This window comes from Equus asinus, chromosome 14 (assembly GCF_041296235.1).
Source record: "Equus asinus isolate D_3611 breed Donkey chromosome 14, EquAss-T2T_v2, whole genome shotgun sequence".
Classification (NCBI taxonomy): domain Eukaryota; kingdom Metazoa; phylum Chordata; class Mammalia; order Perissodactyla; family Equidae; genus Equus; species Equus asinus.
In genome coordinates, this window is record NC_091803.1 from 3,934,808 (window position 1) to 3,962,029 (window position 27,222).

At 47.1% G+C, this 27,222-nt stretch overlaps 2 protein-coding genes across 3 annotated transcripts in view; both read right to left on the reverse strand.

Moving 5' to 3' along the window:
- The window catches only part of RADIL (Rap associating with DIL domain), a 97,705-nt gene that overhangs the window by 28,358 nt on the left and 42,125 nt on the right, over positions 1-27,222 (reverse strand). The window lies entirely within an intron of this gene.
- PAPOLB (poly(A) polymerase beta) lies at positions 18,753-26,274 on the reverse strand. The gene has a single exon (XM_014865077.3). It carries the CDS (start codon positions 25,287-25,289, stop codon positions 23,349-23,351), a length of 1,941 nt encoding a protein of 646 aa, XP_014720563.2. The 5' UTR covers positions 25,290-26,274; the 3' UTR covers positions 18,753-23,348.

Here is a 27,222-nt window from a genome sequence, read left to right on the forward strand (position 1 = left end):
GACCCCACACAACCCCCCATGGGGACTATTCGTTCATAGGACAAAGATGCTGCGGTGTGTGCCCAGCGGTGGACGGAGAGGCGGAGAGTAAAGTGCAAGGCCACCTGTTTACACGCTTAAAACAGCACGTCGAACACCACTGTGTACTGCTCACGGGTGTATATGTGTGCACGTGAAGCCATTTTCACAGATGGTAGAAAACGCGCACAGCAAATTCAAGAAACGACTGTCTTCCAGGTGGGGAGGAATGACCCTGGGAAGGTACATAATATAATGCATTAATACATCTAATAGAATAAATACATCTAATATAATACATCTAATAGAATATATGCAATACCACGTCCTACATAGAAGAGAATGCATTTTATTTATTTATTTACTTATTTTGAGGAAGATTAGCCCTGAGATTAGCATCTGCTGCCAATCCTCCTCTTTTTGCTAAGGAAGACTGGCCCTGAGCTAACATCTGTGCCCATCTTCCTCTATTTTATACGTGGGACGCCTACCACAGCATGGCGTGCCAAGCGGTGCCACGTCCGCACCCGGGATCCGAACCAGCGAATCCCAGGCTGCCGAAGCAGAAAGTGCGAACTTAACCGCTGCACCACAGGGCTGGCCCCTACATTTTATATATAGTTTTATACAATGTTTTACTCATTTTTTTTTAACTCTAAATAAATATGATAAAAAAAACTTTATGTCAACCCTGGGAGATAGGTCCCCAGGTGTCAGATTATTCTTTATACTTTTCTTTATTTTTAAAACCTTTCTTAAAGTAAAGCCCATAAGCATTCGCAGCCCTCTCACTTGCTGTGACCTCCTGGCTCCCCCCCGGGGGGCGGGAGACTTGCATGTGGAGCTGCGGGGCCGGTCCCCATCCTGTCCTGACGAGCCTGCCGGAGACGAACCGCCAGCCCCGCGTCCCCAGTGAGTCACTCTGAGGAGGTGGTGGCTTCCAGAGAGCCTACAGGGACAGTCATGGTCTCCTTGCTGACATTGTCTTCCAGTGTCACCATCATGAGACCGTGCGTCCTGGCACAGCCCCAAACTGGGCGGATCTGCCCGACCCGGAACAGAACCTCCCATCTGGCTTCCTGGTGGCGGTGACAGGAGGGGGCCGCTTGGGCAGAGCGCAGGTAGAAGCACTCACAGAACCTACCCACGCCCCTCCAAAGACGTCACATGTCCCAGTGGTGCGTGGCATGGCCTCTTCCAGGAGCTTGGCCCACGGTAGCCCTGAGGCGATGTGGGGCTCCCCTCTTCCCCGTTGTATATCTGCTCTCTGGCGAAAAAGCAGAAACACACCCAGCAGGGGAATGAAAGCAGGGGTCTGGAAACGGCAACCCAGAGGGGCTGCTGGGCTCCCCCGAGGACACACACAGGACCGCCCTGCCCCGTTCCCACCTCAGGACACACGTAGGAAGCCGTCTTGTTCCCACGCAAGGACACGCACGTCACCCGCCTTGCCACTCAACATTCGCTAATACACAGGGAGGCCCCAGACTCAGAAGCAAAATCATCACTTTCCACCATCTTAAGAGGATAATGCACTGGGAGAGATCCTGAAACAGCCCCTGCTGCCTCCCGAAGAAACCACAGCTGGGTCCACAGGCTCCGACTCGGGGTGCTCCGGCCACGCTGACCCACCCTGAACCGTTTGTCTCCGACATGGGAATTGGGGGGGGCGGGGCTCGCAACCAGCAGATGGTGTAACTTGACAGAGACGGTGAGAGAGCGTGAACGTGCATTCACAGTGCACCGTTTACAGAAAGGAGCTCGGAGCTTGCCCTTCCCCGGCGGCCGGCTCTAGCCAGCTTCCTGCCCTGCCCAGAAGGAAACCTGCAAGCTCGCGGCTCAGCAGGCAGGAGTCCCCCGTTCCTTGTCCCCAGGATCAGACACTCTGGGTGAGGCAGCCAGCTGGGCAGGAAAGGAAGGGGTCGGGGAATGACACCCTGGGCCACATGGCTCTTCTGTATGCACCTGTCCTTGCCCCTCCACAGGAAGTACAGACGTGCCCTCCGCTGGCAGAGAGGAAAGGACTTTTCGGGTACCGGGGGTGGCAAGATTGGTGTTGAAAACAGCCGGCAGCTGTCATGAGAGCTCTGGGCATGGGCTCTCTGCTGGCTGCAGACCAGCCCTGGAAAGAAAAACACAGCTCCTTTCCTGAACGTCACTAAGTTCAGGACAGTGAAGTCACCTGTAGGCTTTACCTCTGGATCCTGTTGGCTCTTCCCTCCCTGGACGCTGAAGGTTTGAAACGATACACACAACTTGGAAAACTTTCTGTTGCTTACACGCCCTCCCCCGGGGCCAGAGGAGGTCTGGAGATGCGATTACAATAGAGGACTGATGGGAAAATGAGACATTGCTGTGTTAGGAAATTTTACTAAAATTGGGGGAAACGAGAGTATTTTTAAGTGGTCCCTAGTAACAGCTGGGGACAGGCTGCTAAACTAAACTCTGCAGTAGCTGCTGCGAAACACAGGGGTCCGACTTGCCTTAAACAAGTCTTTCCGAACCATAAGAACGTTTTCTAAGTCAATCAAGCAATCCTTGGAGTAGACGTGAAATTTTTTGTATTGGAAATGTACAAAGAAAGACCTAGTTAGGCACAATCTGGTAAGCACCTATCTACTCCATGGCCAGACTTCTTCTGGGCATTTTGCATCTAATTCCATTTCCTTCTTACAACGGACCCTACAAAGGCACCTCAGTGAGACGGGAATATGTTAGCCTCGCTTTTTAGGACCAATCCTACCACTGGCGAAAAAATTTCTAAAGTAAATGTATATTTAACACCCCCTCCCCGATTAGGAACAGGACAAGGATGCCACTTGTGACCACAATGACCACCTCTATTCAACATTGTACTGGAGGTCCTGGCCCGTACAACAAGGCAAGAAAAACAAATGAAAGGTCTAAAGATTGAAAAGAAAGGAAGAAAAATATAATTATTTTGCAGACAATGTGATTGTGTATACAGAAAATGCAAAACAATCCACGGACAAATTATGGGAATTAACAACTGAATTTAGCAAAGTGACTAGATATGGTGAATATGCAAACTTCAATAATATTTTTAAACACTAGAAACAAAGAGAAAAGGATATGTAAAAAAAGTGATACCATTTACGAAAGTGTCAAGAAACATAAAACAACTAAGTAATAAATCTACCAAAAGATGTGCAAGGCCACTACACTGAAAATTATAAAACACTATTGATAGAAATTAAGGCAGACCTAAGGAATAGAAGGATGTACCAAGTTGATGGGCAGTCAAGACGTCAGTTTTCCCCCAACTGGTGTGTAAGTTCAATGCCATGTAATCCCAATTATGGTTTCACTGGGGTGGGGGGGGGGGTGCGGTGCAAATTGATAAAACATATATGGTGATGCAAAGGGCTAAGGTAATCTTGAAGATCAACAACAAAGCTGGAGGATGCTACCAGATAACAGCCTTATTATAAGCTCCGGTAATTAAGAGAGTGTGGCATTGGTATAAGGACCGACAAACAGACCAGCGGAACAGAAACGAGTCATGTATCCAGAAGGGCTGGTCTTTTCAGTAAATGGTACTGGGTCAACTGGATCTCCACGTGGGAAAAAATGAATCATGATCCCTACCTCACGCCACCCACAAAAATTAATTTCAGGTGGATTGCAGATCTAGCTGCAAAAGGTAAAACAATAAAGTGTTGAGAAGAAAGCCCAGGAAAATATCTTCATGACCTCGGGTACACAGAGATTTCTTAAATCAGGGAACAGCGCTAATCACAAAGGGACAACTGATCATGGATGCTGTGAGGGCACTGGAGTGGTTACAGACAGTGACAAGTTCAGCTCTTTAAATGCGAGGCTTAAATCAGTCAGAGAAGCAGCAAGTTTCCAGAGGGGTCCTAAAGGAACCCCTCGTTTCTTGCAGATACAGTGCCAATCTCACCAAAAATCAGATACAACATGTAACTGCGTGGTTTGTAGGACACAGTGTAAACTGGATTCACAGCCTCACCAAGCCCCTTGTGCGAAAGTTAAGGCACTGACCGGGAAGAAGTGGGGCCCTAAGACCTGGCACGGGGAAATCTTGTGGGCTCTCACGAAGCTGAGCAGCTGGAACCCTGGACTCAACCTGAGCCTGCAGGAGGGGGTCCTCGAGAGGACGTGACCGCCAGGTGACCCGAGAGCTGGCCCTGGGCAGTCAGAGGCTGCTCACCCCTCCCCGTCCTTGGAACGTACGCTGTGCCCACCGTTCCCAGCATGGGAGCTGCGCCAAGGAAACAGCCTTGAGAAAAGGCGGGGCTGAGACCATCTGGATGGGGTTCACGACGGAGCCCAGTTAAAGCCTCTGTACAAACTTTGAGATCCTGGCGGGTGGCTCCAGAGATCTGCTCACCTTGCAGGCGCCCAAGACAAGCCTTGAGAGTCCCCTTACTTATCCTGCCTTTTTCTCCAGTCTCTCCTTGCCCGAGTGAGTGCCGGGCCAGTCTGCAAACCAACAGCCTCACTGGCCAGGAGAAGCAGCCTGCCTCCTGCGTCCGGAAGGACTAGCCTTCCCTTGCTTCAAGAACCTACGATAACCTCACGTGGGCAGCCGCGAGAGGATGCCTACCCCCTGAAAACCCACCCCTACCCTTATTATCACAGCGCGGTGGCCACTGAATGCACAGGTGTCATGTTTTAGAGGCAATCAGAGTGACAGAGAGCTCAGCAGCACCTCCGGGCTGCAGGCAGGCTGCCCTGACCCTGGAGGCCCGGTGACACCCGGAGAGTCCACAGCAGATGGGTCTGCAGCACAGGGCCTCAGGCCGACCTCAGGGTTTGGAGCACGTTGTCTTCCTTCCTTTTGAGAAACAACTCCTGACCCGCTCCTGGGTCCTGATGGGAACTGAAGGTCTCATGAAGGGACATTACAGGACCCCACAACCTGGGTCCCCATCACCAACTGGTGTGGTTTCTGCTTTCCTGACTGGACAGTAGGTGAATCGAACTTCTCTTTAAAAGACGGTGATGATGGGGCTGGCCCCGTGGCCGAGTGATTAAGTTTGCGCGCTCCGCTGCAGGCGGCCCAGTGTTTCGTTGATTCGAATCCTGGGCGTGGACATGGCACTGCTCATCAGACCACGCTGAGGCAGCATCCCACATGCCACAACTAGAAGGACCCACAACGAAGAATATATAACTATGTACCGGGGGGCTTTGGGGAGAAAAAGGAAAAAAATAAAATCTTTAAAAAAAAAAAAAGACTGTGATGGCACACTGCAGAGTGGGAGGAGATATTCGTAGACACATCAGAAGAAGGACTCATATCCAAAATCCATATGAAAAAGGCAGACAACCCGATAGAAAAGTAGACAAGAGCTCTGAACACATACCTCAAAAGAATAGCCCAAATGGCCCTTAAACATATGAAAATGTGACTAATCTCACTGAACGTCAGATATGCAAATTAAAACCTCAAAGCAATACCACTACATGACTGCTGGACCAGCTAAAACGAAAAGACAGACAACACCAAGTGTGAGCAACAACACAGAACAATTAGAATTCTCACACACTGCTGGTGGGAGTGTAAACGGGCAGAAGCACTTTGGGATAAACCGTGAGGCAGCATGTCCTAGAGCTGAACAGACGCAGACCCCAGGACCCGTCAATGCCTGTCCCAGGCGGGTGCTCGGCAGAAATGCGTGCACGGCCGTGAGACGAGCACGAGCTCATTCATGGCAGCATCACTCCTGGCAGGCCCAAACTGGAGACAAGCCCGTGTCAATCAGTGACAGAATGACTAAACAAATAGTGGTGCATTCGCACAATGGAATACTGCACAGCAACAACAGTGAAGAGATTCGTCTATGAGCAATAAAGCAGATGTCTTAAAAATACGACATCAAGCAAAACAAGGCCAGACACAAAAAGGTACATATTATATGACTCCATTTATGGGAAATTCAAGAACAGGCAAGACTGAACGACGGTGCTGGAAGTCAGGCTCGTTGTGTCCGTGCTAACGATTAGGAGGGGATATGAGGGAGCCTGCTGACGTCCTGTTTCTCGGTCTGGGTGCTTGTTGAAAATGCCTTGAGCTGCACACTTATAATCTGTGTACTCTTTTGTTTGCATGCTATATTTTAGGGAAATGCTTCCTTTTAAGAAAAGGACATCAGATATTAAGGTTATCATATGCAAATGATAAAACTATGCTTACCCTGTTTAAAGAAATAAAAAAAATCTTGAAATATTGGTAGAGAACAGGAAACTAAAAAATAACACCAGATTTGAAAAATAATTAGAACAGAAACAGAAACTACCATTTCAATGGAGCATATCAGACACAACAGAAAAGCGAATTAGCAAACTAAAAGACAAGTCAAAAGAAATTATCCCGGGGGCTGGCCCCATGGCCTAGTGGTTAAGTTCAGCGTGCTCCACTTCGGCAGCCTGGGTTCAGTTCCTGGGTGCAGACCTACACCACTCCTCGGGGGCCATGCTGTGGCTGCGATCCACATACAAAATAGAGGACGATCAGCACAGATGTTAGCTCAGGGAAAATCTTCCTCAGCAAAAAAAAAAAAAAAAAACAAGAAAATGTCCCAGACGTGCTGCAAGGAGACAAAGAAGAAACAAGATATATGAAGGAGGTTAAGAGATAAGGAAGACAGAGTGAGAAGGTGTCACATGCGTCTAAAGACAGCTCTAGAGGGAGAGGAATAAGAATGGGACAAAGGCAATACTTGAAAAGAACATGGCTGAGAATTCTCCAGAACTGACTGAAGAAACCAATTCACAGATTCACGAAGTCCAATAAAAGGAAGAAGAAAGACATCAGAAGAACACTATGGACTAGCACCCCTCGTGAATACAAATGCGAAAATCTCCAACAGAGACTTGCAAACATGTAACAGGATTAAACAGCAGGACCAACGGGGCTCGCCCCAGGAAGACAAGCTGACTCAACATCCCCAGATGGATCGCTGTGGTAACTATACCGACAGAACAAAAGACCAAAACAACATGATCGTGTACTAAATGCCACTGCATCACATGCTTTAAAAATCGTTAATTTCATATCAGGTAAATTTTATTTCCATTCAAAAGTCAGGCTTTAAACACCCTGGTGTGAAAGGCAAGACTATGAAGCTTTCAGAAGAGAACACAGGGGAACATCTCTATGACCCGGGAGGCAGGGAAAGACTTCTGCCACAAGACCAAAACCAAGACCGACCGAAAGCATTAACCAGAGAGAAAAGAACTGACAACGCCAACTATATTAACAATTTCATTCATCAAAAGACAATACAGGGGCCAGCCCAGTGGCGCAGCGGTTAAGCTTGCACGTTACGATTCTCCGCGCCCTGGGGTTTGCCGGTTTGGATCCCAGGTGTGGACATTGCACTGCTTGGCACACCATGCTGTGGTAGGTGTCCCACATATAAAGTAGAGGAAGATGGGCACAAATGTTAGCTCAGGGCCACTCTTCCTCAGCAAAAAGAGGAGGACTGGCAGTAGTTAGCTCAGGGCTAATCTTCCTCAAAAATAAAATAAAATAAAACAAAATTATTAAAAAAAAGACACTATAAGTAGAGTTTTAAAAATCAACCCACAGACTGGGAGGAGATATCTGCAACACATCTTTCTGGTAAAATGCTAGGATCTAGAATAAAGAACTCCCACAAATCAATAAGAAAAAGACCAAACAACAGAAAATTATGCAAAAGAGCAGACCAGGCACTGACATCACATGTAGGATTGTAAATCAGAAAACTGTTTGGCCCCATGAGGTAAAGCAGAGATCCGCAAACTCAGCGTCCAGCAATTTCCCTACAGGCGCCCGCCCCAGAGGCGTCCCGTGTACCAGGACGTGTGTACACGATGTTCCTAGCAGCACGGTTCACAGCAGCCAGATCCCAGGCCTCTTGCAGAGTGGATCAACAGCACGATATCCATCCAGTGGAATACTATGCAGGGAAAAGGAATGAATAAAGCCCAAGCAACAAGAAGGCGACTCTCACAAACATGCTGAGAGAGAGCAAGACACAAAAGAAACATAAATCCATTCACGTAACGCTCAAAACAGGCGAGACGAAACTCCTGTGTGGGGAGACATACACAGGTGATAACACCATAAAGAAAAGCGAGAGAATCCTCCTTACGAAACCGGGACGGTGGGCACTGCCGAGGGGGCAGGGACGGGCTGAGCTTCGGGCCACTCTGGGTGCTGACGACGTCCCGCTCCTTGCCGATTCCATGCTGACCTGAGCCCTGGGAGCGCTTTACACCCCCTCCCCAGCCACAGTCCCACACCCCAGGCAGCCTCGCTCCATGCCTCCAGCACCTCTCCTCATCGCCCACCCAGGGGGCCGCCAGCGCTTCCCTCCCACAAATGCCCGATCCTGAGGCAAAAGGCGAGTGTCCCCAGCACCCCAAGCCTTCCCTCCACCTACGCCGGAGGAGATCCATGAAAACTTGCACCGCACAACGCCCTCCTGGACTCCACCTACAGCACCTTATTTCTTAAGCTGGGTCCTGTGTACACAAACAGGTCATTCACTATTCTGCATCGACTTCACGCGTGCTTGAAGAATTTCACAGCAAAGACGAGGACGGCAAGGAGAGGCAGCTACAGAATGCAAATATCAGTGGTTCATAAACATTCTAGAAACTGCTCAACCTCACAGATACTAAAGCTAAACACAAACTTCAACAACAGGGTATGTTTTCCTCCTGTCAAATTAGCAGAGTTTTAAACGCTGGAATCATATGACAGCGAGGACGAGGAGAGACGCACATTCTCAGAAACCGCTGGTGGGAATATCAACCGGCACTGACCCGCCCCACATTTTAAAAAAGCTACAGAGACGTTGCCAGCTCCATCAGTGTCAGACACGGGGACGTCGGTACCTACAACGTCTCCGTCCTTCCACAAAGGAGCCCCACTTCAAGTCACCATCGTACAGAAATAATCAGAAAGGAGTCAATTCCGTACTAAGATGTTTATATAAGCACTATTTATAAACAGAGAAAAATAGGAAACATCCTAAAAACCCACTAGGGACGTGGGAGATACACCTGTTCACCGGCATTAAAACTGATGTTCACAATATGAGGAAATAAGTATATTAACTAAAAAACAGAGGATATATATAGCTATGTACAGGTACATAGGTTGATTTAAATTATGTAAGATGATAAATGCACATACGAAGAAAAGACTAGAATGAACGGCACCAAAATACTAAAAGCGATTCTCTCCAGGAGGCAACTTCACAGATGATTTTTACTCTCTTCTTTACACTTTCCCTTATTTTCCAAGTTTTCAACAATGGGTATGTCTTATTTTTTAAAGTGGGGAGAAATTACATTTTCAAGTACTGAAGAGCATTATTTTCATGGTAAAACTTGGAAGTTCTCCCACGACTTAGGGTCTTAATGAGGGAAGAACATCCCCTCCTCTCTAGAAGCAACTAATCACCTAATTAAGATAATGGGTAACTGAGTAGATGAAATGCTTTAGCCATTTGTTAGTCGCAGATGGAAATGGAGCCTTCCAGAACTGTGCCAAAGAAAGAGCAGTACGGCAAAACAAGGAATTGTCTTCAGCTGAAACCAAAGGCCACGCTGATTCCCTGTGACGTCTCTATACCCCATCTTAGCGAGGACCATGGTCAATATTCACGCTAACAGCTGACGCACACGGGATCGCTCCCCACAGGCGCTAACGACCTAGAAGGGACAGTCCGCATCTCTACCAGCACGTCCGTTCTCTGGATCCAGCTGGAGAACTAGCTCTTTCGTCCCTGAGCTTAGCAATCTCTACCTTGTATTAAGTGCCTTGGCTTTTCACGTGAGAGGAGGCTTCTGGGCCCCCAGAGCTGGCCACCCTGCCCCGTGCTGCGTCCGCATCCTGACGAAGCTTCGATCGCAGTCCGCAACATCGTTCTGAAAGATGCTCTCCACGACTGATTCAGGTTGGAAGGGAGAGTTGAGGAAACTGCTTTGAAAGTTGAGCAAAAGGACAAAGAAGAGAAACTAGGAGAGAAAAGATCAGAAAAACCCACACCAGTCCAGGAGACCCAGAACCTGAATAACAGAAGAGCCAGGAGACATCATCAAAGGAATAATACAATTTTGCAGAACTGAAGAACACGAGTTTTTAGAATAAAATGGCCCATGGAAAGTCTACCATACAATAGAGGTAAAAAAATGCATAAAGGGTCAAAATGCGCAAATGGATATATTTTAGTGACCTTAATAAGATGATAAGAGACTTATGGATGATATAAATAAATATGATAGGTAAAAAAAAATAAAAGTCTAACGCAAAGGATGAAAACACACCCCCACCGAGACGCATACTGAGAATTTTCAGGACGAGCCCGGGGCGGCAGGCAGCGTGGAGAAACTATATGTGCTTCCAGATGGAGAAGAAAGAGATTAAGTACAAAGGATCAAGAATCAGGATGTGCTGCAACTGCCTACAGGGGCGCTGAATGTTAGAAGACACGGACCAGAGCCTTCAAAACTCTAGGACAGAAAATTATGTTCATTCTAAAGCTCTGTACGCAGCTAAACTATTAATCAAGCATTAAGGTGGAATAAAGATCTTTCTAGACAAAGGGTGTTTTAAACCATTTTAACTCTCAGGAAGCCACTGGGGGACATACTGAGTCAAAACGAGGGCGTCACCTAGAATGAGGAAGAAGGGAGTGAGGACGAGAAACAGGGGTCTCCCCGGGAGAGACACCCAGGGGATGACAGTCACGTGTGGGCTCCGAGAGGTGCAGCCCCGACCGAGGCAGCGGAAGGCCACAAACGCTGAAGCTGATTCTGCGATCCTGAAGAGAGAGACGATAACTGGCCGGGGGAAGGGAGATACTGAATCAGTGAGAAGTACCAAGAAAAAGAACGAGCAAACAAGCAATAATGACCATAATTAATTTCAAAGACTCTCAAAGTTGGACAAGAAGGAAAAGCAATCTTTGTATTTATCAATCTTCCATCGTGAAAACTACACCCGGTCTAGAAATGTAAGCCCTGCTTACTGATCGAGCCAGAACTGCTGCGGCTGGACCGAGAGGACACGGCGAGGGGGCCAGCTGTTTTGAACGAGGGATGGTGAAAAGAGCCACATCCTCATCTTCGTGGCAGAACGTCACTAGATAACGCCAGAAATTTTCAAAACCAAGCAGTAGCAGGATAAGTTTGTTATTTTAAGATGTGGAATTAAATGCCAAAAACGAAAGAGTTCACAGTTGGAAGTGGTTCCCTCTGGGGGTGCAAAACTGGGAAGAGAGGCCGGCTAGGGAACTGCTGTTTGTAGTTCGTTTTGTTTTGAATTACTGATGAGAAAGTGCTGCTTTCATTGTGCACATACATAACCATAACTTTGGTGAAAATAAGTAAAAGTTTTTAAATGTACATACTTTTCAACCCACTAAATGAATGAATGAATGAATGCACGCTTAAATGGTATATAGTTCATCAATTCCTAGGCACACTTTTTTTACATTTTAGCGTCTTTGAAACTGGAAAGCATCCTATATGCATGTGGAATGCCAGCCAGGCAGCAGCTGTGATAAGAGCTTGGTTGTTAGGCCTGGGAAGGCAAGATTCTGCAATATTTCAGTCATTTATGGGCCATTTGAAGAATGAGTGTTGTGTGCAAACTTGCAGGATTTCATGCCAGCAGCTTGGAAGAAAATCCCAGAGATGACAGTGGGGCACTCTTTCAAGAAATGCCACATCGCCAGTCTTCTTGAGGGCACGGAAAACGCTATTGTGGGGAAAGGTGCACACCGACAGCTCCGAGTTGAAAAGAACTACACTTTGAATTTACTTCACTCATATTTATCTTCTTATGTATGCCCAAAACAAATACAGATTAAAATCCACGTTTAAATAAATCTTTAGGTTTATTAGAGCTCTTTACATAAGTACAAAACTAAGAATCCTAAGTAATAATAAAGTGCTGTGTCCTAGTTTAACTTGCAGTATTTTTTATTCTGGTGATAAGCCAGTACTGATGATCTTACAATTGATAGTGTCTTTTATTTAGTGAAATACAGTATATACAGGATTATCTACTGCAAAGTTGCTCTTAAAGATCCCAATATATATGTATTTTGTGTATTTTGCTCTATCTATTATACTCCACAGAGTATTCTATAATCCCTAAAACGAATTAACTAGAACAGATGATGTGGGGAGATTTCCAAAAGGAGTCTGGTAAGAAAAGACACAGAAAACTAATACGTGATCTCATCTTTAAAAAACGAACTTTGACAGAAAGCATGTGTATGTATAAGTTTGAGTAAATCACACAGGAGTACCCAAGCACAGAAAAACTACAGAAGGTCACTGTGGTAGCAGCCCTCTAAGGTGACCCCCACGACCTCTGCCCCCTGGGATCACCCCGTGACTATGTTCATGGGCGAAAGACTTTGCCGATATAATTAAGGTTACCGATCAGTTGATCTTAAGACACGGAGATTCTCCAGTGGGCCCAACCTCATCACACGAGTGCCATCAAAACAGAGTCTTCTCCAGCTGGTCACAGAAGAGAAGAAGTCAGAGAGACGAGAAGGTTTTGACCCAAGGGGTTTTTTCAGGGCTGAGTTGGGAGGGGCCACAGGGCAGGTAAGGAGCCCAAGACGGGCCCCTGGTCAACGGCAAGCAAGAAAAAGGAGGAAAGGAACAAACACAACAGATGGAGACTTCAGTCCTACAATCTCAAGGAATGGAATTCTGCCAACAATCAGTGAGCGTGACAGAGGCCCCGCCCTCCAGAAAGGACGGCAGGCTGGCCACCGCAACCTTGACGGCAGCCGGGTGAGACCTGCGCGGAGCGTCCAGCTACCCTGGGCCCAGACTCCCGACTCGTGGAAACCGAGACGATAAAAGGGTGTTGTTTTCAGCCACTAAATCTGTGGTTATTCGTTGCAGAGCAACAGAAAACAAGGACAGATTTAGTATGAGGAAGTGAGCTGCTGCTGGAACAAATACCTACAAGGCGGAAGGCACTTTGGCATCAGGCAGTGGGTGCAGCTGGAGGACCTTGGAGGAGCATGACAGAAAGAGTCCAGGTTGCCCTGAAGAGGCTGTTAACAGAAATGCGGCCATTTCTATCACGTAAACATAACAACATGCCTCAGAGAAAGCCAACTGCAGGAATAGCGTGGCAGCAGAAATGCAGACTTTGAGAAAGTGGCAGAGAAGGCTCAGAAGGAAGTGAGGGGCATTTATGGGAAAATGGAGAAGGAGAGGGGATGCTCATGGAAATGCGCCCCGCGGCACGTGCAAGCAGACCTTGCAAGTGAAGCTGAACTGCCACTGTGGAGCTTTCCAGGCAGAGTATTGAAGGCGCGACCTGGTTTCTCCCTGCTGCTTAGAGTGAGAGGCAAGAGGAGAGAGAGAAATTGGAGGAACAGATAACAGAAAGGAACCCAGACTGGACGATTTTGAAAACTCTCAGCCTCTCCAGATGAGAAAAGATGCCGAAAGTCAGAAACGGCGGTGGCGAGTATGGCAGAGCAGAGGCTGCATGTGTCCCGCTCGACCCTTTCCTGAAACCTCAGAAAGATCGACAGATCCAAGTGCTCGGCCGCACAGAAGACCTTCTCAAGAGATTAAGGGTGTTCCTCGTAGGTTTTCTTAATCAAAGCAGAGGCCCTGAGAGGTTTAAGAGCATCCTTCACCATCTCAGCAGAAGCTAGAAAAGACAAGGGTTATCTCAGAGATGTCTGTGCAGGTGGTTTTGTCTAACGGAGCGGAATCCCCTGAAATCCATGTGCGGCCCACAGGCTCTCGAGAAGATCGTATCGACAGACACGGCGCCAGCTTAGCCCGACAGGGCAGAGAGGGCACAGGATGAAAGGGCTCCTGCCAGGAGGCAGGCCGGTGACACCACACAACTGCAGCCACGTGCGACCCTTCATGAGAAAGGAAGAGCGGCGAGAGATTATTCCCAGGCCCTGAACCGACCAAGGAACTCCAGCTGCAGTCTGCCGGGCTGGGTCTCAAAACTGCCTTGGACAGGGAGTCCTTCTCACCGTCCATTTTCCCCTTTTAACACAGAACGCCTATGCCTGTGGTCTATGCCAGTCCCACCACGGGGCTGGGAGCTGGGGCGGGTACCTCACCCCGGCTCCCAGGTCCGCGGGTGGAGACGGCTGTGGCCCTCCACCCGGGGGCTGTACTTAATAGATTATACCCAGGTGCCTCCTCCACGCCTGATTTAGATTATTTAGATGACGTGATTTGGGTCTTGAACTGACACTACAGTGGGATGAGACTTTGGGGCACCTGGAGATGGGTGAAGTAGATGTGGATCCCTGGGGGCCAGAGGGCACACTTTGGTAGCCAGGATTCTAAGATGACCTCCGATGACCTCGCCTTGTATAATCACCTCCCCTGAGTGTGGGTGGGACCTGTGAATGTGGGAGCTGTCACTGTGATTATGTTGTGTGATATGGCAAAACAGGTTTTTGCAGATGTAATTAATTTCACTAATCAGTTCGCTTTGGCTTCATCAAAAGGAGATTATCCAGGTGGGCCTGACCTAAACGCATGGGGCTTTTAAAAGCTGAGCGGAAGTCGATACAACGCTGCTGGCCTGAAGGTACAGGCGGCCACGTGGGAAGGCAGGGAGAGTAGCCCCAAGAGGACAGCCAGCAGGAGACAAGAACCTTGTCCTCTAACCACAAGGAACTGAAAGATGAGCTGGGAAGTGGTCCTGCCCCAGAGCCTCCCGTCAAGCACTTGGCCTGGCTGCCATCTTAGCTTCAGCCGGTGCTACCCTGAGATTCCAGCCACACCAGGCCGGACCCGACCTGCAGAACTGTGCGCCAAGACAGCGGTGGTGTTTAAGCAGCTAGGTTTATGATAAGTTGTTATACAGCAATAGAAAACTAACACAGGCACGTATGAGGTTGTTAACATGATATTAGGAGGACTCGAGCGGGGAGGCACCCACGTGGGAGAGAGCAGAATTCCATGATAAAAAAAGTTTACATCGTACAAACTCATGCATGAAACATTAAATAGAAGTGTGTTAACATTAAGAGGGGTGTTTATTCCCTAAGATACAATGGCCTAAGGGCTAACCAGTTGACTTTGGACAAAGACGACGTCACCACTGAAAACAGCTAATGCTGGAGAGGGTGGGGCACAAATAATAGAGACAGAAGTTGTTAGGCCAAAATCTGAGCCAGAGGAAGAACCAGGAGGTAGGAGTGTATGGAGCCCCTTTTGTCCTGAAACATTTGCCAGCTCCAAGGAAAGAGAACGGTGGTATTGATAGAAATCAAAGCCCGGGGCTCACCCACCATCGAGAGTCTAAAGGAGACCCTCCCTGAATTAAGATGAAAGCACAGAAGAGAAAGTGAGCCAGACATAACTCACTCTACCCCACCCCACCCCGGGGGGCTGTGGGAGGAGTGGCCCCCAGCACTAATCAAAATGGGGGGAAGGGAGAAGGAAAAAGCTATAACCAAACTTATGTGACCTGGGCCAAGAAACCTCAAGCGACAGTTTCGGTTTAAAGGCCTTGACTTTGTCGCGGGCAGTCAGCAGGTGCACCCAGTGAAAGGTAAGCGAGCGCCCCAAGGACACGTGGCGCCCTAAGAACCAGCAGGGATGGACACAGATTATACAACACCTCCACACGCACCCCGAGACTGGACGGGAACGATAACGGCAACGTGATTTGTAACAGCCCAAGACTTGAAATGACCAGAATACCCATCCATAGTGGGATGGATACAGTGGTACATTCACACCACGTGATCCGACCCAGGAATGAAAATGAGCGATGGCTACAGCAACACGAATGAATCTCAGCGACACACCGAGAGACAGAAAGCACACGAGAACACACGCCATCCAAGTGAGTTCACAGAAAGTTCAGATTCAGGCAGAACCACGCTCTGCTGTCAAGGAACGCGTCCACGCAGAGAATGGGGCCAAGCAGAGCATCGCCACTCACCGCCGGGCTCCGCTTCTGTCTAGAAGAAAGATGCAGCGCTCACTGAAGAGGGGTCTGTGGAGGGCTCATGCGCTGCTCCTCGTGATCCAGTTCCTGGCCAAGTGGAGGTTACTCAGGTGTTTGCTTTATAACTATTTGTTAAACTGTTCACATATGTTTTATAACAAATACGTAAAAGGGGAAACAGCTCACGGCGGTCTAAAAGGAACAGGGATTTCAGTGACCCTTTCTCTCTATGTTCCTATGTGTGGTTCAAATTCTTTAAGATGAACACAGCTTATTTGCACGACCGGGAGGGGGACAAAGATATTCTCATGGTGTGGGTGGGCACACCTCTCCGCAGGCAGCTTCCCAGCGCCGTGGACTCTTTCCAGCGGCATCCTCACGCTCCGGCACGCCCAGCCCTGCCGGGTCCCACGTCCATGAGTCACAGACCTCTCCCTCAACTCTCCTTGTCCGCCAAACTTCATGAAGGGGCTGTCTATGCTTCCTGCTCTCTTTTCTCCTGCTCCCCTTTCTGTACAACTATGAAGCATGTCAGGCACAAAGAAAGGTGTGAAGAACAAAATAATGAGCACGAATGTACTCACTACCCAACCTCAAGAAATAAAGAAGAAAATGATAGATGCAGATGAGCATTCTCTCTCGTACCCAGAAATAACAGCTATGCTGATCAGCAGGCATAATTCCTATGTATGTATTTATCCTTTTATCATATATTAAGTATGGCTAAAACATTATATACACACACATTAAGTATCTCTGGAAAAGATATTTCATTTCGCAATTTTTAAAAACTTGGATGAAATGGTACCATATGGTATGTATCCTTATCCAGCTGCTTTTTTTACTCAGCATCACGTTAGCGGAACGCATTCATTTGCTATGTGTATCTCTAGTTCTTGCCTTCTCATTGCTGTGTGGTTTTCCATTGTAATATATTAAAATGTACCCATTTTTCCTGTTGATGGGTGAGGAGGTCAGTCTCCAAGATGGTCCCTAATGATCCCCGCCTCCTGGTATTCAAGCCCTTTTGTAGTCTCCTCCCACAGTGAATGGAGCCTGTTTAAAAACGAGGACACCGAGGAAATAGCGATGTGTGCCTTCCATGATTACATGCCTTGGGGCACAGTGCTCTCAGGTCACGTGCTCTGGGTTAAGCTGGCCGCCATGTTGGGAGGACACTCAACCAGCCCTAAGGAGCACTCCACATGGAGAGGAGCTGAGGCCTCCTGCCTACAGCCAGCTTCAACTGGCCAGCCAACCCCTCAAATGTTACAGCACCCTGGCATTCCAGAGTCTCATCAAACATGGTCAGGACAGTTTTCATAGATTTCTGGTTTTGGTTTGGTTTTCCTATCCATATACATAAGTGAATTTGGCTGATGATTTTTCTGTGTCATACTTCTCTGGTTCTGACATGAAGTTATATTAGTTTCATAAAATGTTTCTTCTTTTTCTGTTTTCTGAGAGTCTGAAGTATAATGTTGGAATAATTTTGTCCTTGAATATTAGGAAAAATTGGCCTGTACAACCTTCTGGTTTTACGTATGTGTTTTGGTTTGGTTTTGGTGGGCACATTTTCAAACTACTCATGCAATTTCCTTCAAGGTTATAAGTCTATTCAGGTTTCCTATTTGTCTTGAGTGAGTTTTTGTAGGTATCTTTTACTAGGATATTGTCTAAGTTTTCAAATTTACTGGCATTAAGCTGTCTATAAGATCCTTCTCTAAAACTCACTACTGCGTTTGTACCTATATCCCCTTTTAAATTCCGAAGATTGCTTATCTTTACCATCTTTATTTTTCCTCATCATCTTGACAGTTTTGACTATTTTGTTAGTCTTTTCAAAGAACCTACTTTTCACCTTATTGATCCTCTCCACTGCGTGTTTGTTTTCTGTTTCTTTAGTTTCTGCTCTATGTTATTTCCTTTCTTCTCATTGGATTTATCATATTCCTTTCTTACCCTAATTACATAAACAGATAGCTCATGATCTTGTCTTTATTATTTTCTAGTATAAGCATTTAATGCTGTGATTTTTTTTTTAAGATTTTTTATTTTTCCTTTTTATCCCCAAAGCCCCCCAGTACATAGTTGTATGGGGTCTTTTTAGTTGTAGGTCCTTCTAGTTGTGGCATGTGGGATGCCACCTCAGCATGGCTTGATGAGCGGTGCCATGTCCGCACCCAGGATTCGAACTGGCGAAACCCTGGGCCACTGAAGTGGAGTGCGAACTTTACCACTCGGCCACAGGGTAGGCTCCCCTTTTTTAAAAAAAAAAAAAAAAAGATTTTTTTTATGTGACCTCCTTCTAAATAACGCATTAGCTGCATCCCACAAGTTGCATTTCCATCCCTGTTCAGTTCTGATTGACACTAGAGGCTCTTTTATGACCCCTGAGTTATTCGGAAGTGTTGGGACTTCTGAGCGCTGTGTCAGAGACTGTGACCATTGCCTTTCGATATCCATTCCCTCCTTCTTCCTAACAGTGTAAAGGTGAGGAACGATGAGGGAACCTACCCGGCTAACAACAATGACATCTTCCAGTCTCCCTTGCAGGTAGGCGTGGCCATGTGACTAAGTTCCAGTCAGTGAAAGGGGAGGGAATGTCACTGTTGTGACTGACTTCTAGGAAAGCCCCGTGGAAGGAGGACACAATCTACAGGGACACCTGCCCTTCCCCCCCTCCCTTCCTTCTGGCAGTGGCCCCACTATCATCCTGCACCTTGAGGTGACCTTGAGGATGGAAGGCATGAACTAGAATGGTGGGGCTGAAAGTGAACACAGCCTGGGTCCTTGGCGGCCAGGAAAGACGCCTGAGCGACCCTGAACTCACTACCTCTGTAACATGAAAGAAAATAAACCTGCATGGTGTGCAGCTATGTTATCTGGCCAAATGCGGTTCTCAACTGATGGAGACGTTTTAAGATATCACTCTGATATCAGTTTTTTAATCATAAAATATTTCAGTCATATGAAAGCATTTATGACTTAGACTAATGATAAAAACGAACACCATTTCATCCACCACCTGACCTGGAAAGAGTGGGGTGCTTCCAGTCTCCCCGCCCTCTCCCGCGGCGCCCCCCTGACATCTCCCCACCTCTGAGCCTGCCAAAGGGAGCCACTACTCTGGAGCCTGTGTTCCGCATGCCCTTGGTTTTCATTTATTGCTATACCGCACATTCTCATAACCCTACATTATACTGCCCTACTTTGCTTGTTTTTAAGCCTTATATAAATTGTATCACACTGTGCATCCTGCAATTTTCTTTTTCCCTCAATATTATGAGATGCATCTACAGTGACGCACTGAGCTACGGTCCATTTAATCTGACGGCTTTATGTTATTCACTGCACGAATACACCACTATCTATCCACGCCCCACTTATGGATATGTGGGTTATCTGGAGCTTCAGGCTATAACAAAACATGGCTACAAACACTCCTGCGCTCGTTTCTGGTGACCCACGGGACAGAGTCTCCAGGAAAGTGCTCCCCGACTTTTCTGGACGTCGTTTTCGTAAACCGTCTATCCGGGAAAACGCCTGTGCATTTCTTTTGCCCGAGTTTAATTAGGCTGTTTGACCTTTCCAAGTAGACTCTGCGTGGTAGGAAGGGGCGCATCCTTAATATATTCTGGAGAGCAATCGTTTGTCTCATTTGTTTATTATGAAATCTTCTCCCCGCTTAGAGCCTGTTTTTCACTTTTTGCTGTTCATTATTTGATACAATTAGATTCTGTTCATCCATCTCTTCCTTTATGGTTTGAGGTCTTTTGTGTCCTTTTTAGGAGATTCTTCTCTACGCTATTTGTTATTGATTTCTAACTCACTGTCCTGTCAGAGAACCTTGTTCTATGAATCAGATCATCTGAAATATGTTGGGTCTTGCTTTCTGACCTATCGTGAGGTTAACACTTATACATGCCCAATGCTTATTTGAGAATGATATGCATTTTCCAATTGTCGGATGGGGGGTTCTATAATAAATGTCCACTGGCTAAGGGATGACAAACACCAGCTGGGTGGATGGGTGACAGATCCAGCCCTGACCGTCTCTTTCCCTGCCCCCCAGGGCTGCTTTCACGCTACAAAGGTAAAGTTACGTAGTTGACACAGAGACCGTGTGGCCTCACGAAGCTGAAAATATCTACCATCTCGCCTTTTATAGAAAAAGTTTGCCAACCACTGTTGCTGTGTTGAAAACGTTTCCATTTTTTCAGTCTGCTTGATATCATTAATGAAAGAGTTGTTTTAAAATCTTCTCTGACAATGACACTTTTGGCAATTTCTGTTAATCTTTGTTACTTTACACAGAGGCTAATTTATTAAGTGCAAACAAGTTTTAAATGGTTCCATTTTCCTGCTGCATTATTTCTTCTCTCACTTACGCAGTGGTCCTTTTGTCCCTAGTAACTACTTTTGCTTTGAAATCTGTTTGGATGATATTGTTACTATGACAGTTTCTTTTCGTTAGCACATCTTTTTTCCATTCTTTTATGTCTTACGTTTTGGGTGTGTCGCTTGTAAATAAAAGAGCATAGAGCTGGACTTAGTTTTTCCATGGAATCTGACAATCCGTCTTTTAGTCAGGAAGGTTGGTCCATTTATTACATACAGTGACATATACTTGGTTTCATTTCCTCCATCCTAGATTGTATGTTTTTACTTTATTTTTTTAGTGAGGAAGATTGGCCCTGAGCTAACATCTGTGCCCATCTTCCTCTACTTTGCACGTGGGACACCACCACAGCACAGCTTGATGAGCAGTGTGTATGTCCACACCCGGGATCTGGACCCATGAACCCTGTGCCATCAAAGCAGAGTGTGCAAACGTAACCATGAGGCCACTAGGCCAGCCCCTATTGTATTTTCTCTGTATGCAGTTTTTTTCTCTGCTTTTCCCCTCCTTTCCTTCCTGCCTTCTTTAGGATTAAGACTTTTTATCTCCATTTTTTTACTTGTATTGATTTGAAATTTTAACCTTCTCATCTTTTCTCCCAAAAGTATAACATGAATTCTAGACTTAACCAAGTTGAAAAGCTCACCAGCGTCTCCACCCTTCTCTGAACAGTGCGGAACATCTTAACTCTTATCGTCATATTTAAACCCCTAAGCTTGCTTCTTTGCTGTTTATTTTTATTGTGTTTTTAACGGAGAAATACATCATCTGTTTCCAAAATAGCGCTTGAAAAATACAAGGAGTACAGATACTATAAAACAAAGCAAACTCCAGCCATCAGACACTATGCACATCATACGAAAAAAACAGTCTAACAGTCAGGTAATGAAAACTAGAATTAAAAAGGCCCAAGTTTCCAGCTTGGTAAAACAAGTACAGTTACATGAAACATTTAATAAGCGAATTTTCCCCAATGTGTAAACAAAATGACAAGACTAAATTTGTGCCTGGCCATTTCAACCCGACACCACAGCTACTTGCAACACACAGGCACTGTGCACACCTCGCCTGCCTTCTCACTGGGGTGGAGGGCAGGGTGACCACACAGGGCGGAAGGGGAAGACGGGCACACCGTGTCCTGGATGTCGGAAGGAATGATGAGAAGAAAGCCTCAGTGACTACAGAGCGTGAAAGGAGAAAGATTTGCTTTGGAAGATTAATCTAGAAGAATAGGGAAAGGGTCTAGGAAGCTACAGTTTAACGTCAACAATGCGCATGTGGTAGAAAGGAACATGGCTGGGGGAGGAGAAGGTCGGAACCAGCCAAGTGGAGAACCTGTCAGATCAAAATTGAGTTTTCATTCATCTCCAGCTGCTGTCACTCATGCTTCCTAAACATGATGTTCCGCTGCTTAATTATGAGCGGTGTTTTTTTTTTTTTTTTGCTTGTTTAAAGAAAGGTATTCCTAATCTTTGGTAGGATAAAACAAAAGTAGAAAGCTGACTAGACAGCTGACTAGACATCAAGCACTTGCTAGAAATTATTTGTTATGTTTCTAGACATAAAATTCACTGATGAATTTTAGTTAAGTCATTTAAAAATAAAAATTCGTTTAAAATTCTTGGAGAAAATGCCTTTTTGCTTACACATTTAAACTGGAAACTAACTTTACTATAAGCAGGTACTCTGTGGAGCACACAAAATTTCTCATATGCAGAGAGCAAATGGCCATCCAAGATTGACAACATGGCTCACAGGCATTACTTTCAGTAAAGTCTTATCAAAATATTAGCCATGGAACCAAAATTTAGTGCTTTATGCCACACGGCCACAGGATTGCTGGTTCCACACTACGGTTAAGAAAATATTAGCATTCTGGGTTTTTTTAAGAAACAACACATAAGCAGACCTTGTGCATAGGAGCCAAGAAGAGCAGGGGGAGGCAAAAAGCCTTTTTGCTTCAGGACAAATGATTAAGGACAAGACTATGGAGGTTTTTGAGCTCCAAGACGATGTGTGCTGTTCGATCGCTGATTGTGGGCACCAGAAGCCAATTCTACAGATAAAACCAAGATCTCATTTCTTGATCATGTCCCATCAAAACCGAGGACTTACTAATCACTGTTTCGTGTCAAACATACACCCTAAGAGCTGACATTTCGTTTTGAAGGGTCACAGCTACCTCACAGGGACTGAGCTTGATGCATTTTCATGCTTGTTCTGAAGTACAGGACACCACGGCACGGGGGTACCCAAGCTGAAGGTTAACAATGAAAAAAACTCTTCAGGAAAAAAAGCTAAAATTCATCAAGCTGAAAAATCTAAAATTAGTTCTATCTTCTAATAAAAATATACATAAAGTGCATCATCACTGCAAGGCATTCTGATACCACTTTGTATTGCAAATTTTCCCCAACAACGCATCAAAGATAAATCCAGTCCAGAGGTCAGCCACGGGTACAAATATAGTGCAGGGTTTCTCTCTTTTTTCTCTTTAAGGGCAGTAGTCCTCTGGAAGAGTTAACAGAACTGTCACGGACACATTAATAATCAGACACGTTGACAGCAGTACTTTCAGCTTCACACACTAACCTGGACTTCTGATCAAGATTAGCCCAGTAAAGGCAGTGACCAAAGAAGCTTAAATCTACTTTGAGTCCTTTCTACTTTGGCCCCCTTCCTTCTCCTCCTTTCACATTTGAAGACAACAGGTTGAGCTGGCAGATACTGTTTATGAACCCTCAAAGTTGTTTTCATCAGTTCACTCTGCTTTATTGAATTCCTGACAACAGGAACAGGATGAGCAGGGCTACTGGAAAGGTCTGCCCTGGACATTTCCCACGAGGCCAACAGAGAAGCTGCTGCATGGAGTTTCTAATTGGGTTGTACTTGTCCCTTTATGAGACTGTTCCTCTTCTGTTTTGGTGTCCTTGGTCCTTTCTCCGTATGAGATGAGAATGTCCCCTAGACTCCTACTATAGGGTTAGCTATGTTTGCGGCTGCACTCCCTGAAGGCCTGGGTGGATGGTTCACCAGACAGGTTGAAGAAACGACTCTGGTGACCGTGGGCTTTGGGGGTGGAGAAACAGCTGGGTGAGAGGCAGTCTGAGCAACGCTTTCACTCGGCGTACCCCCGGAGCTGTCACTGGGATACACCTGTGGCAAGGAAACATCAGTAACCTGTACGCTGCTCACAGGTGCTGCCATTACAGCCAAGGTAGGACTGTTTCTGCCCTGAGAGCTGCCACTCACTGGGCCAGTCTTCACAGTGCTAGGAGGTGAAGGCACAGACAAGCTGTTTTCACTGTCTGCAGTCAAGTCGAGGCTGTCGTCACTCAAAGCTGTCAACCTGACACCTTCTGCCGACTGTGTTTTCTTTTGCTGAAGCTCATGATTAGGGAGCAGCTGATGAAGTTCCTTTCTTTTTAAATGCATCGCAGCAATCTTCATATCCATCTCAAACATCTTGCTATTTATAGCTTGCCTATAAACCGTGTCTGTGAAAGACTGGATGTCATAGGTGAGATCAATACTGAGAACATCAGAGTTTTCTGGTTTCTTTAATACTAACCCAATCACCCACATTGTACGAAATTCTTCCTTGTCAGGATTTTCTTTGGGTGCTGGAAACGACTGAGGATTCACGTGCGCCAGTGTGATAAATTCATTCTTCTCCAAGCTTCCCACCAGGATTCGGATTTTTGATTCCACCAAGCCCACCCACTCCAGATGCTGTTTTTCAGTTGGTGCGCTCGCTAGAAGTACAATGTAGTGCTTGTACTTTTGGAAGAAGCTGGGTGCTTCAAAAAGTTTGGACCACTCGGCCCTACTCAGCAAGATTTCATGTGTGATAGCAAGCCCCTGTTTAAACTCCTCGACCATGACCATCCTTGTGGAAACAGACACGTTGTAGGTGGAGTTCTGCTGTGGGTACGCCGGTGTGATTATAGGCATAAGATGGTACCTGTCACTGGGATTTACCCTTGGGTCCCACACAGGCAAATTAAGATTCCGCTCTTCCGGCTCTTTGAGCAGCACTGGGTTTGGCCACTCCCATTCAGAAAACACCAAGAAAAATTTACGTACAAGGGTGGATGCTATGGCGTTTGGATAAAGCTGGCAAGTCCTCGCCACTAGCATGGCCCAGGAAACCCCTCCTAGGAAACCTAATATATTGGAATAGATGTTGTGGCACTTGGCCCACAATTTGATGGCTCTTAGAGTCAACCTGAAGTTGTCGATGTTGGGGACGAGGTGTAAGATTTCATCAGTGACTCGGCAGCCGTTAAGACTTCTTATGCATCGAATGTCTAAATTTTTAAGCAGACTATCGTCTCTTAGGTCCAAATCTTCTGGAATCGTCTGCAGTGCTAATCTTGCAAACAAAATGTCAATCTCGATCCCATCAAAACACAGTTTGATGACGGGAACAAACGCCTCCTCCACGGCCCGCAAGTCTTTCACCTCCTCGTGGAGCTTCAGCTTGTCGTAGAAGGAGGTGAAGAAGTCGCCGCGGTCCACGTGTCTCGGCGCCACGCACAGGGCGTCTATGTCGGCGCCCTTCGTGTGCACCCCCAGCCGGTAGGAGCCGAACGTGAAGATCTTCCCGCCCACGCTCTCCACCACGGCCTGCGGCAGGCTCTTGCTCTCGCTGATCTCCCGGATCCATTCCTTGACCAGATTATTCAATTTCTCCAAAATCAGAGTCCGGCGCTGCAGTTCCTCTTCCTCTTCGAACACCCCGAAGGGCCTCAGGGTCTCCACCAGCTTCCGGGTGAGCACGCAGTCAGTCTCCTTGGGGGCGGCCAGACTGATGGGCGCGGAGATGCCGGGGTGCTTGGGCGGCGGCGGGGGCGGCGGCGGGGGCGGCGGGGGTCCCGGGCTCGTCACCGGCAACGGCATCATCTCTAGCGCCGACCCCTCCGCGTCGCCCCCGCCGCCGCCGCCGCGACCCCCGCGGCCGCCCGGGTCATGATCCGCTGAGGCCGGAGGGGCGGGGCTCCTACCAGCCCGGGCGCGACCCGCTCCCGCTCCGCTCCCGCCGCTTCAAGTGCCTCTCCGCCGTCCCCTCGGCCCCAACATGGCGCCCGGGCCCTCGGCGCGGCGTTCTAGAACGGCCACGCACGCCACGCGCAGCACGCATGCGCGCTGCGCAGAGTCTCACGGGAGTTGTAGTTTCCAGGGGTGCAACGCGGCCATCAGGCGGGTGGGAGTGGGCAGGGGCGTGCCTTCGTTTTCGGCCTCGTTTTCATTATTTACCCAGGCCCACCCATCTAGCCCTCGCTCACCATTTCCTCTTACGCCTCAGATCTGCTTCCTCTCCAGGGGCAGCTTCAGGTGTTCCTCTCCCGAAGGCACATCCTTTAGCAATCCCTTTACAGCGAGGGTCCGCTGGTGGCGGCAGCTCCCGGCGTGGCCTCCGTGGCCCGCGGCCGGCATGACGTTCAGCCGGGCCTGCCACTCTGGGCTGACGGTTCCGTTCTCGCCACGCCTTCGAGGTCCTAGCTGCTGTCTTCTGGTTGCCGTGGTTGCTGGTGGGGAGTCTGCAGTCAGGCCAAAACTGCTGCTCACCTGTCCCGTCTTTTCGGCAGCTGTGAAAACCTCCTCGGCTCCTGGTTCCTGCGGTACCACCGCTAGGTGTCAAGGGCTAAATTCCTGTTTCTTTGTCTCACACAGGATACCCCATGATTCCTGAATTACATGCTTTTCATTCCGTGACCTCTGAAAGATTCTCAGGCGTGTCCTTGGAAGATGCTCTCCCGGCATTCTCTTGATTCTGGTCATGTGACACATGACAGCCCTTCTCATTGTGTTCTCCGTGTCTCTTCCTCCGTGTTTCCTTCTGGGCGACACCAGATCTACCTCTCACTTCTCCAATTCTCTCTTCAGCTGTATTTAGTCTGCTGTTTAAGCCCTCACTGAATGCTTATGTTTTTATTGCTAGAAGCATTATCTCGTCCTTTCCCAAATCTTCCCTGCCTTTCTGGGTGACATTCTGTTCTTTCCTGTTTCCTTTCTACCTTTTGTTTCTTTACACGTTTTACACATATTAGTCAGTATTCTATAACAGTCCCAGTTCCTAATCGGATTGTATAGCTAGTTCTCTACGGACTGATTTGGAGTGGCACTGCTTCACATGTCTTGTAATTTGAGGCTGTGGGCTCATCTCTGGCGAGGCTCAGCATGGCTGTGTGAAGGATGTGTCCTTCTAAGGGGATTTGCTTTGTCTCTCTCAGATGTCTGCGTGCACTATCAAATTATGTACACTGTAATTTAAATGCTCATCCAGGGGTTATCCAGACCACGTAAGGACTGTGATTTTTGAACCTCAAACACGTGTGAGAGGAAGAGCAGTTTTCAATCCCGAGGAAGAGTCTTTAGCTCTCCCCACCCAGAGCCCAGGTCAAGAAAGGTAACTCTTTGTCATCAGCTTTTACCAGGTAGCAGATTCTTCCTGTTCCATATTGTCACTCAATATGTCACCCCTTGAGGGTTCCAACTATATTTGGGGGTCTCAGTTCCAACTCCCTACCTCTTAAGGTCCTAAGGCTCTGTGCGACTTTCTTGGGCAGCCATTAAACTTAAGTTTCTTAGCTACCAAGACTGGCAGATACCTCCAGGGCGATTATAGCTTCAGAATCAGCTAAGATTCTGAGGTTTGACGGTTCCTCTCTTTTTTTTTTTTTTTTTTTTTCACCCCTAGGGATGTCCTTTCTTTTCTTGAGTACTCAGCTATGCATCTGAAAGGAGATTTGCTATATTTTATCCAGCACTTCTGGGTACTTTATATAGAAAGATTCTTCAGAATAATTAATCCTACGTATTGCCAGAAATCTAA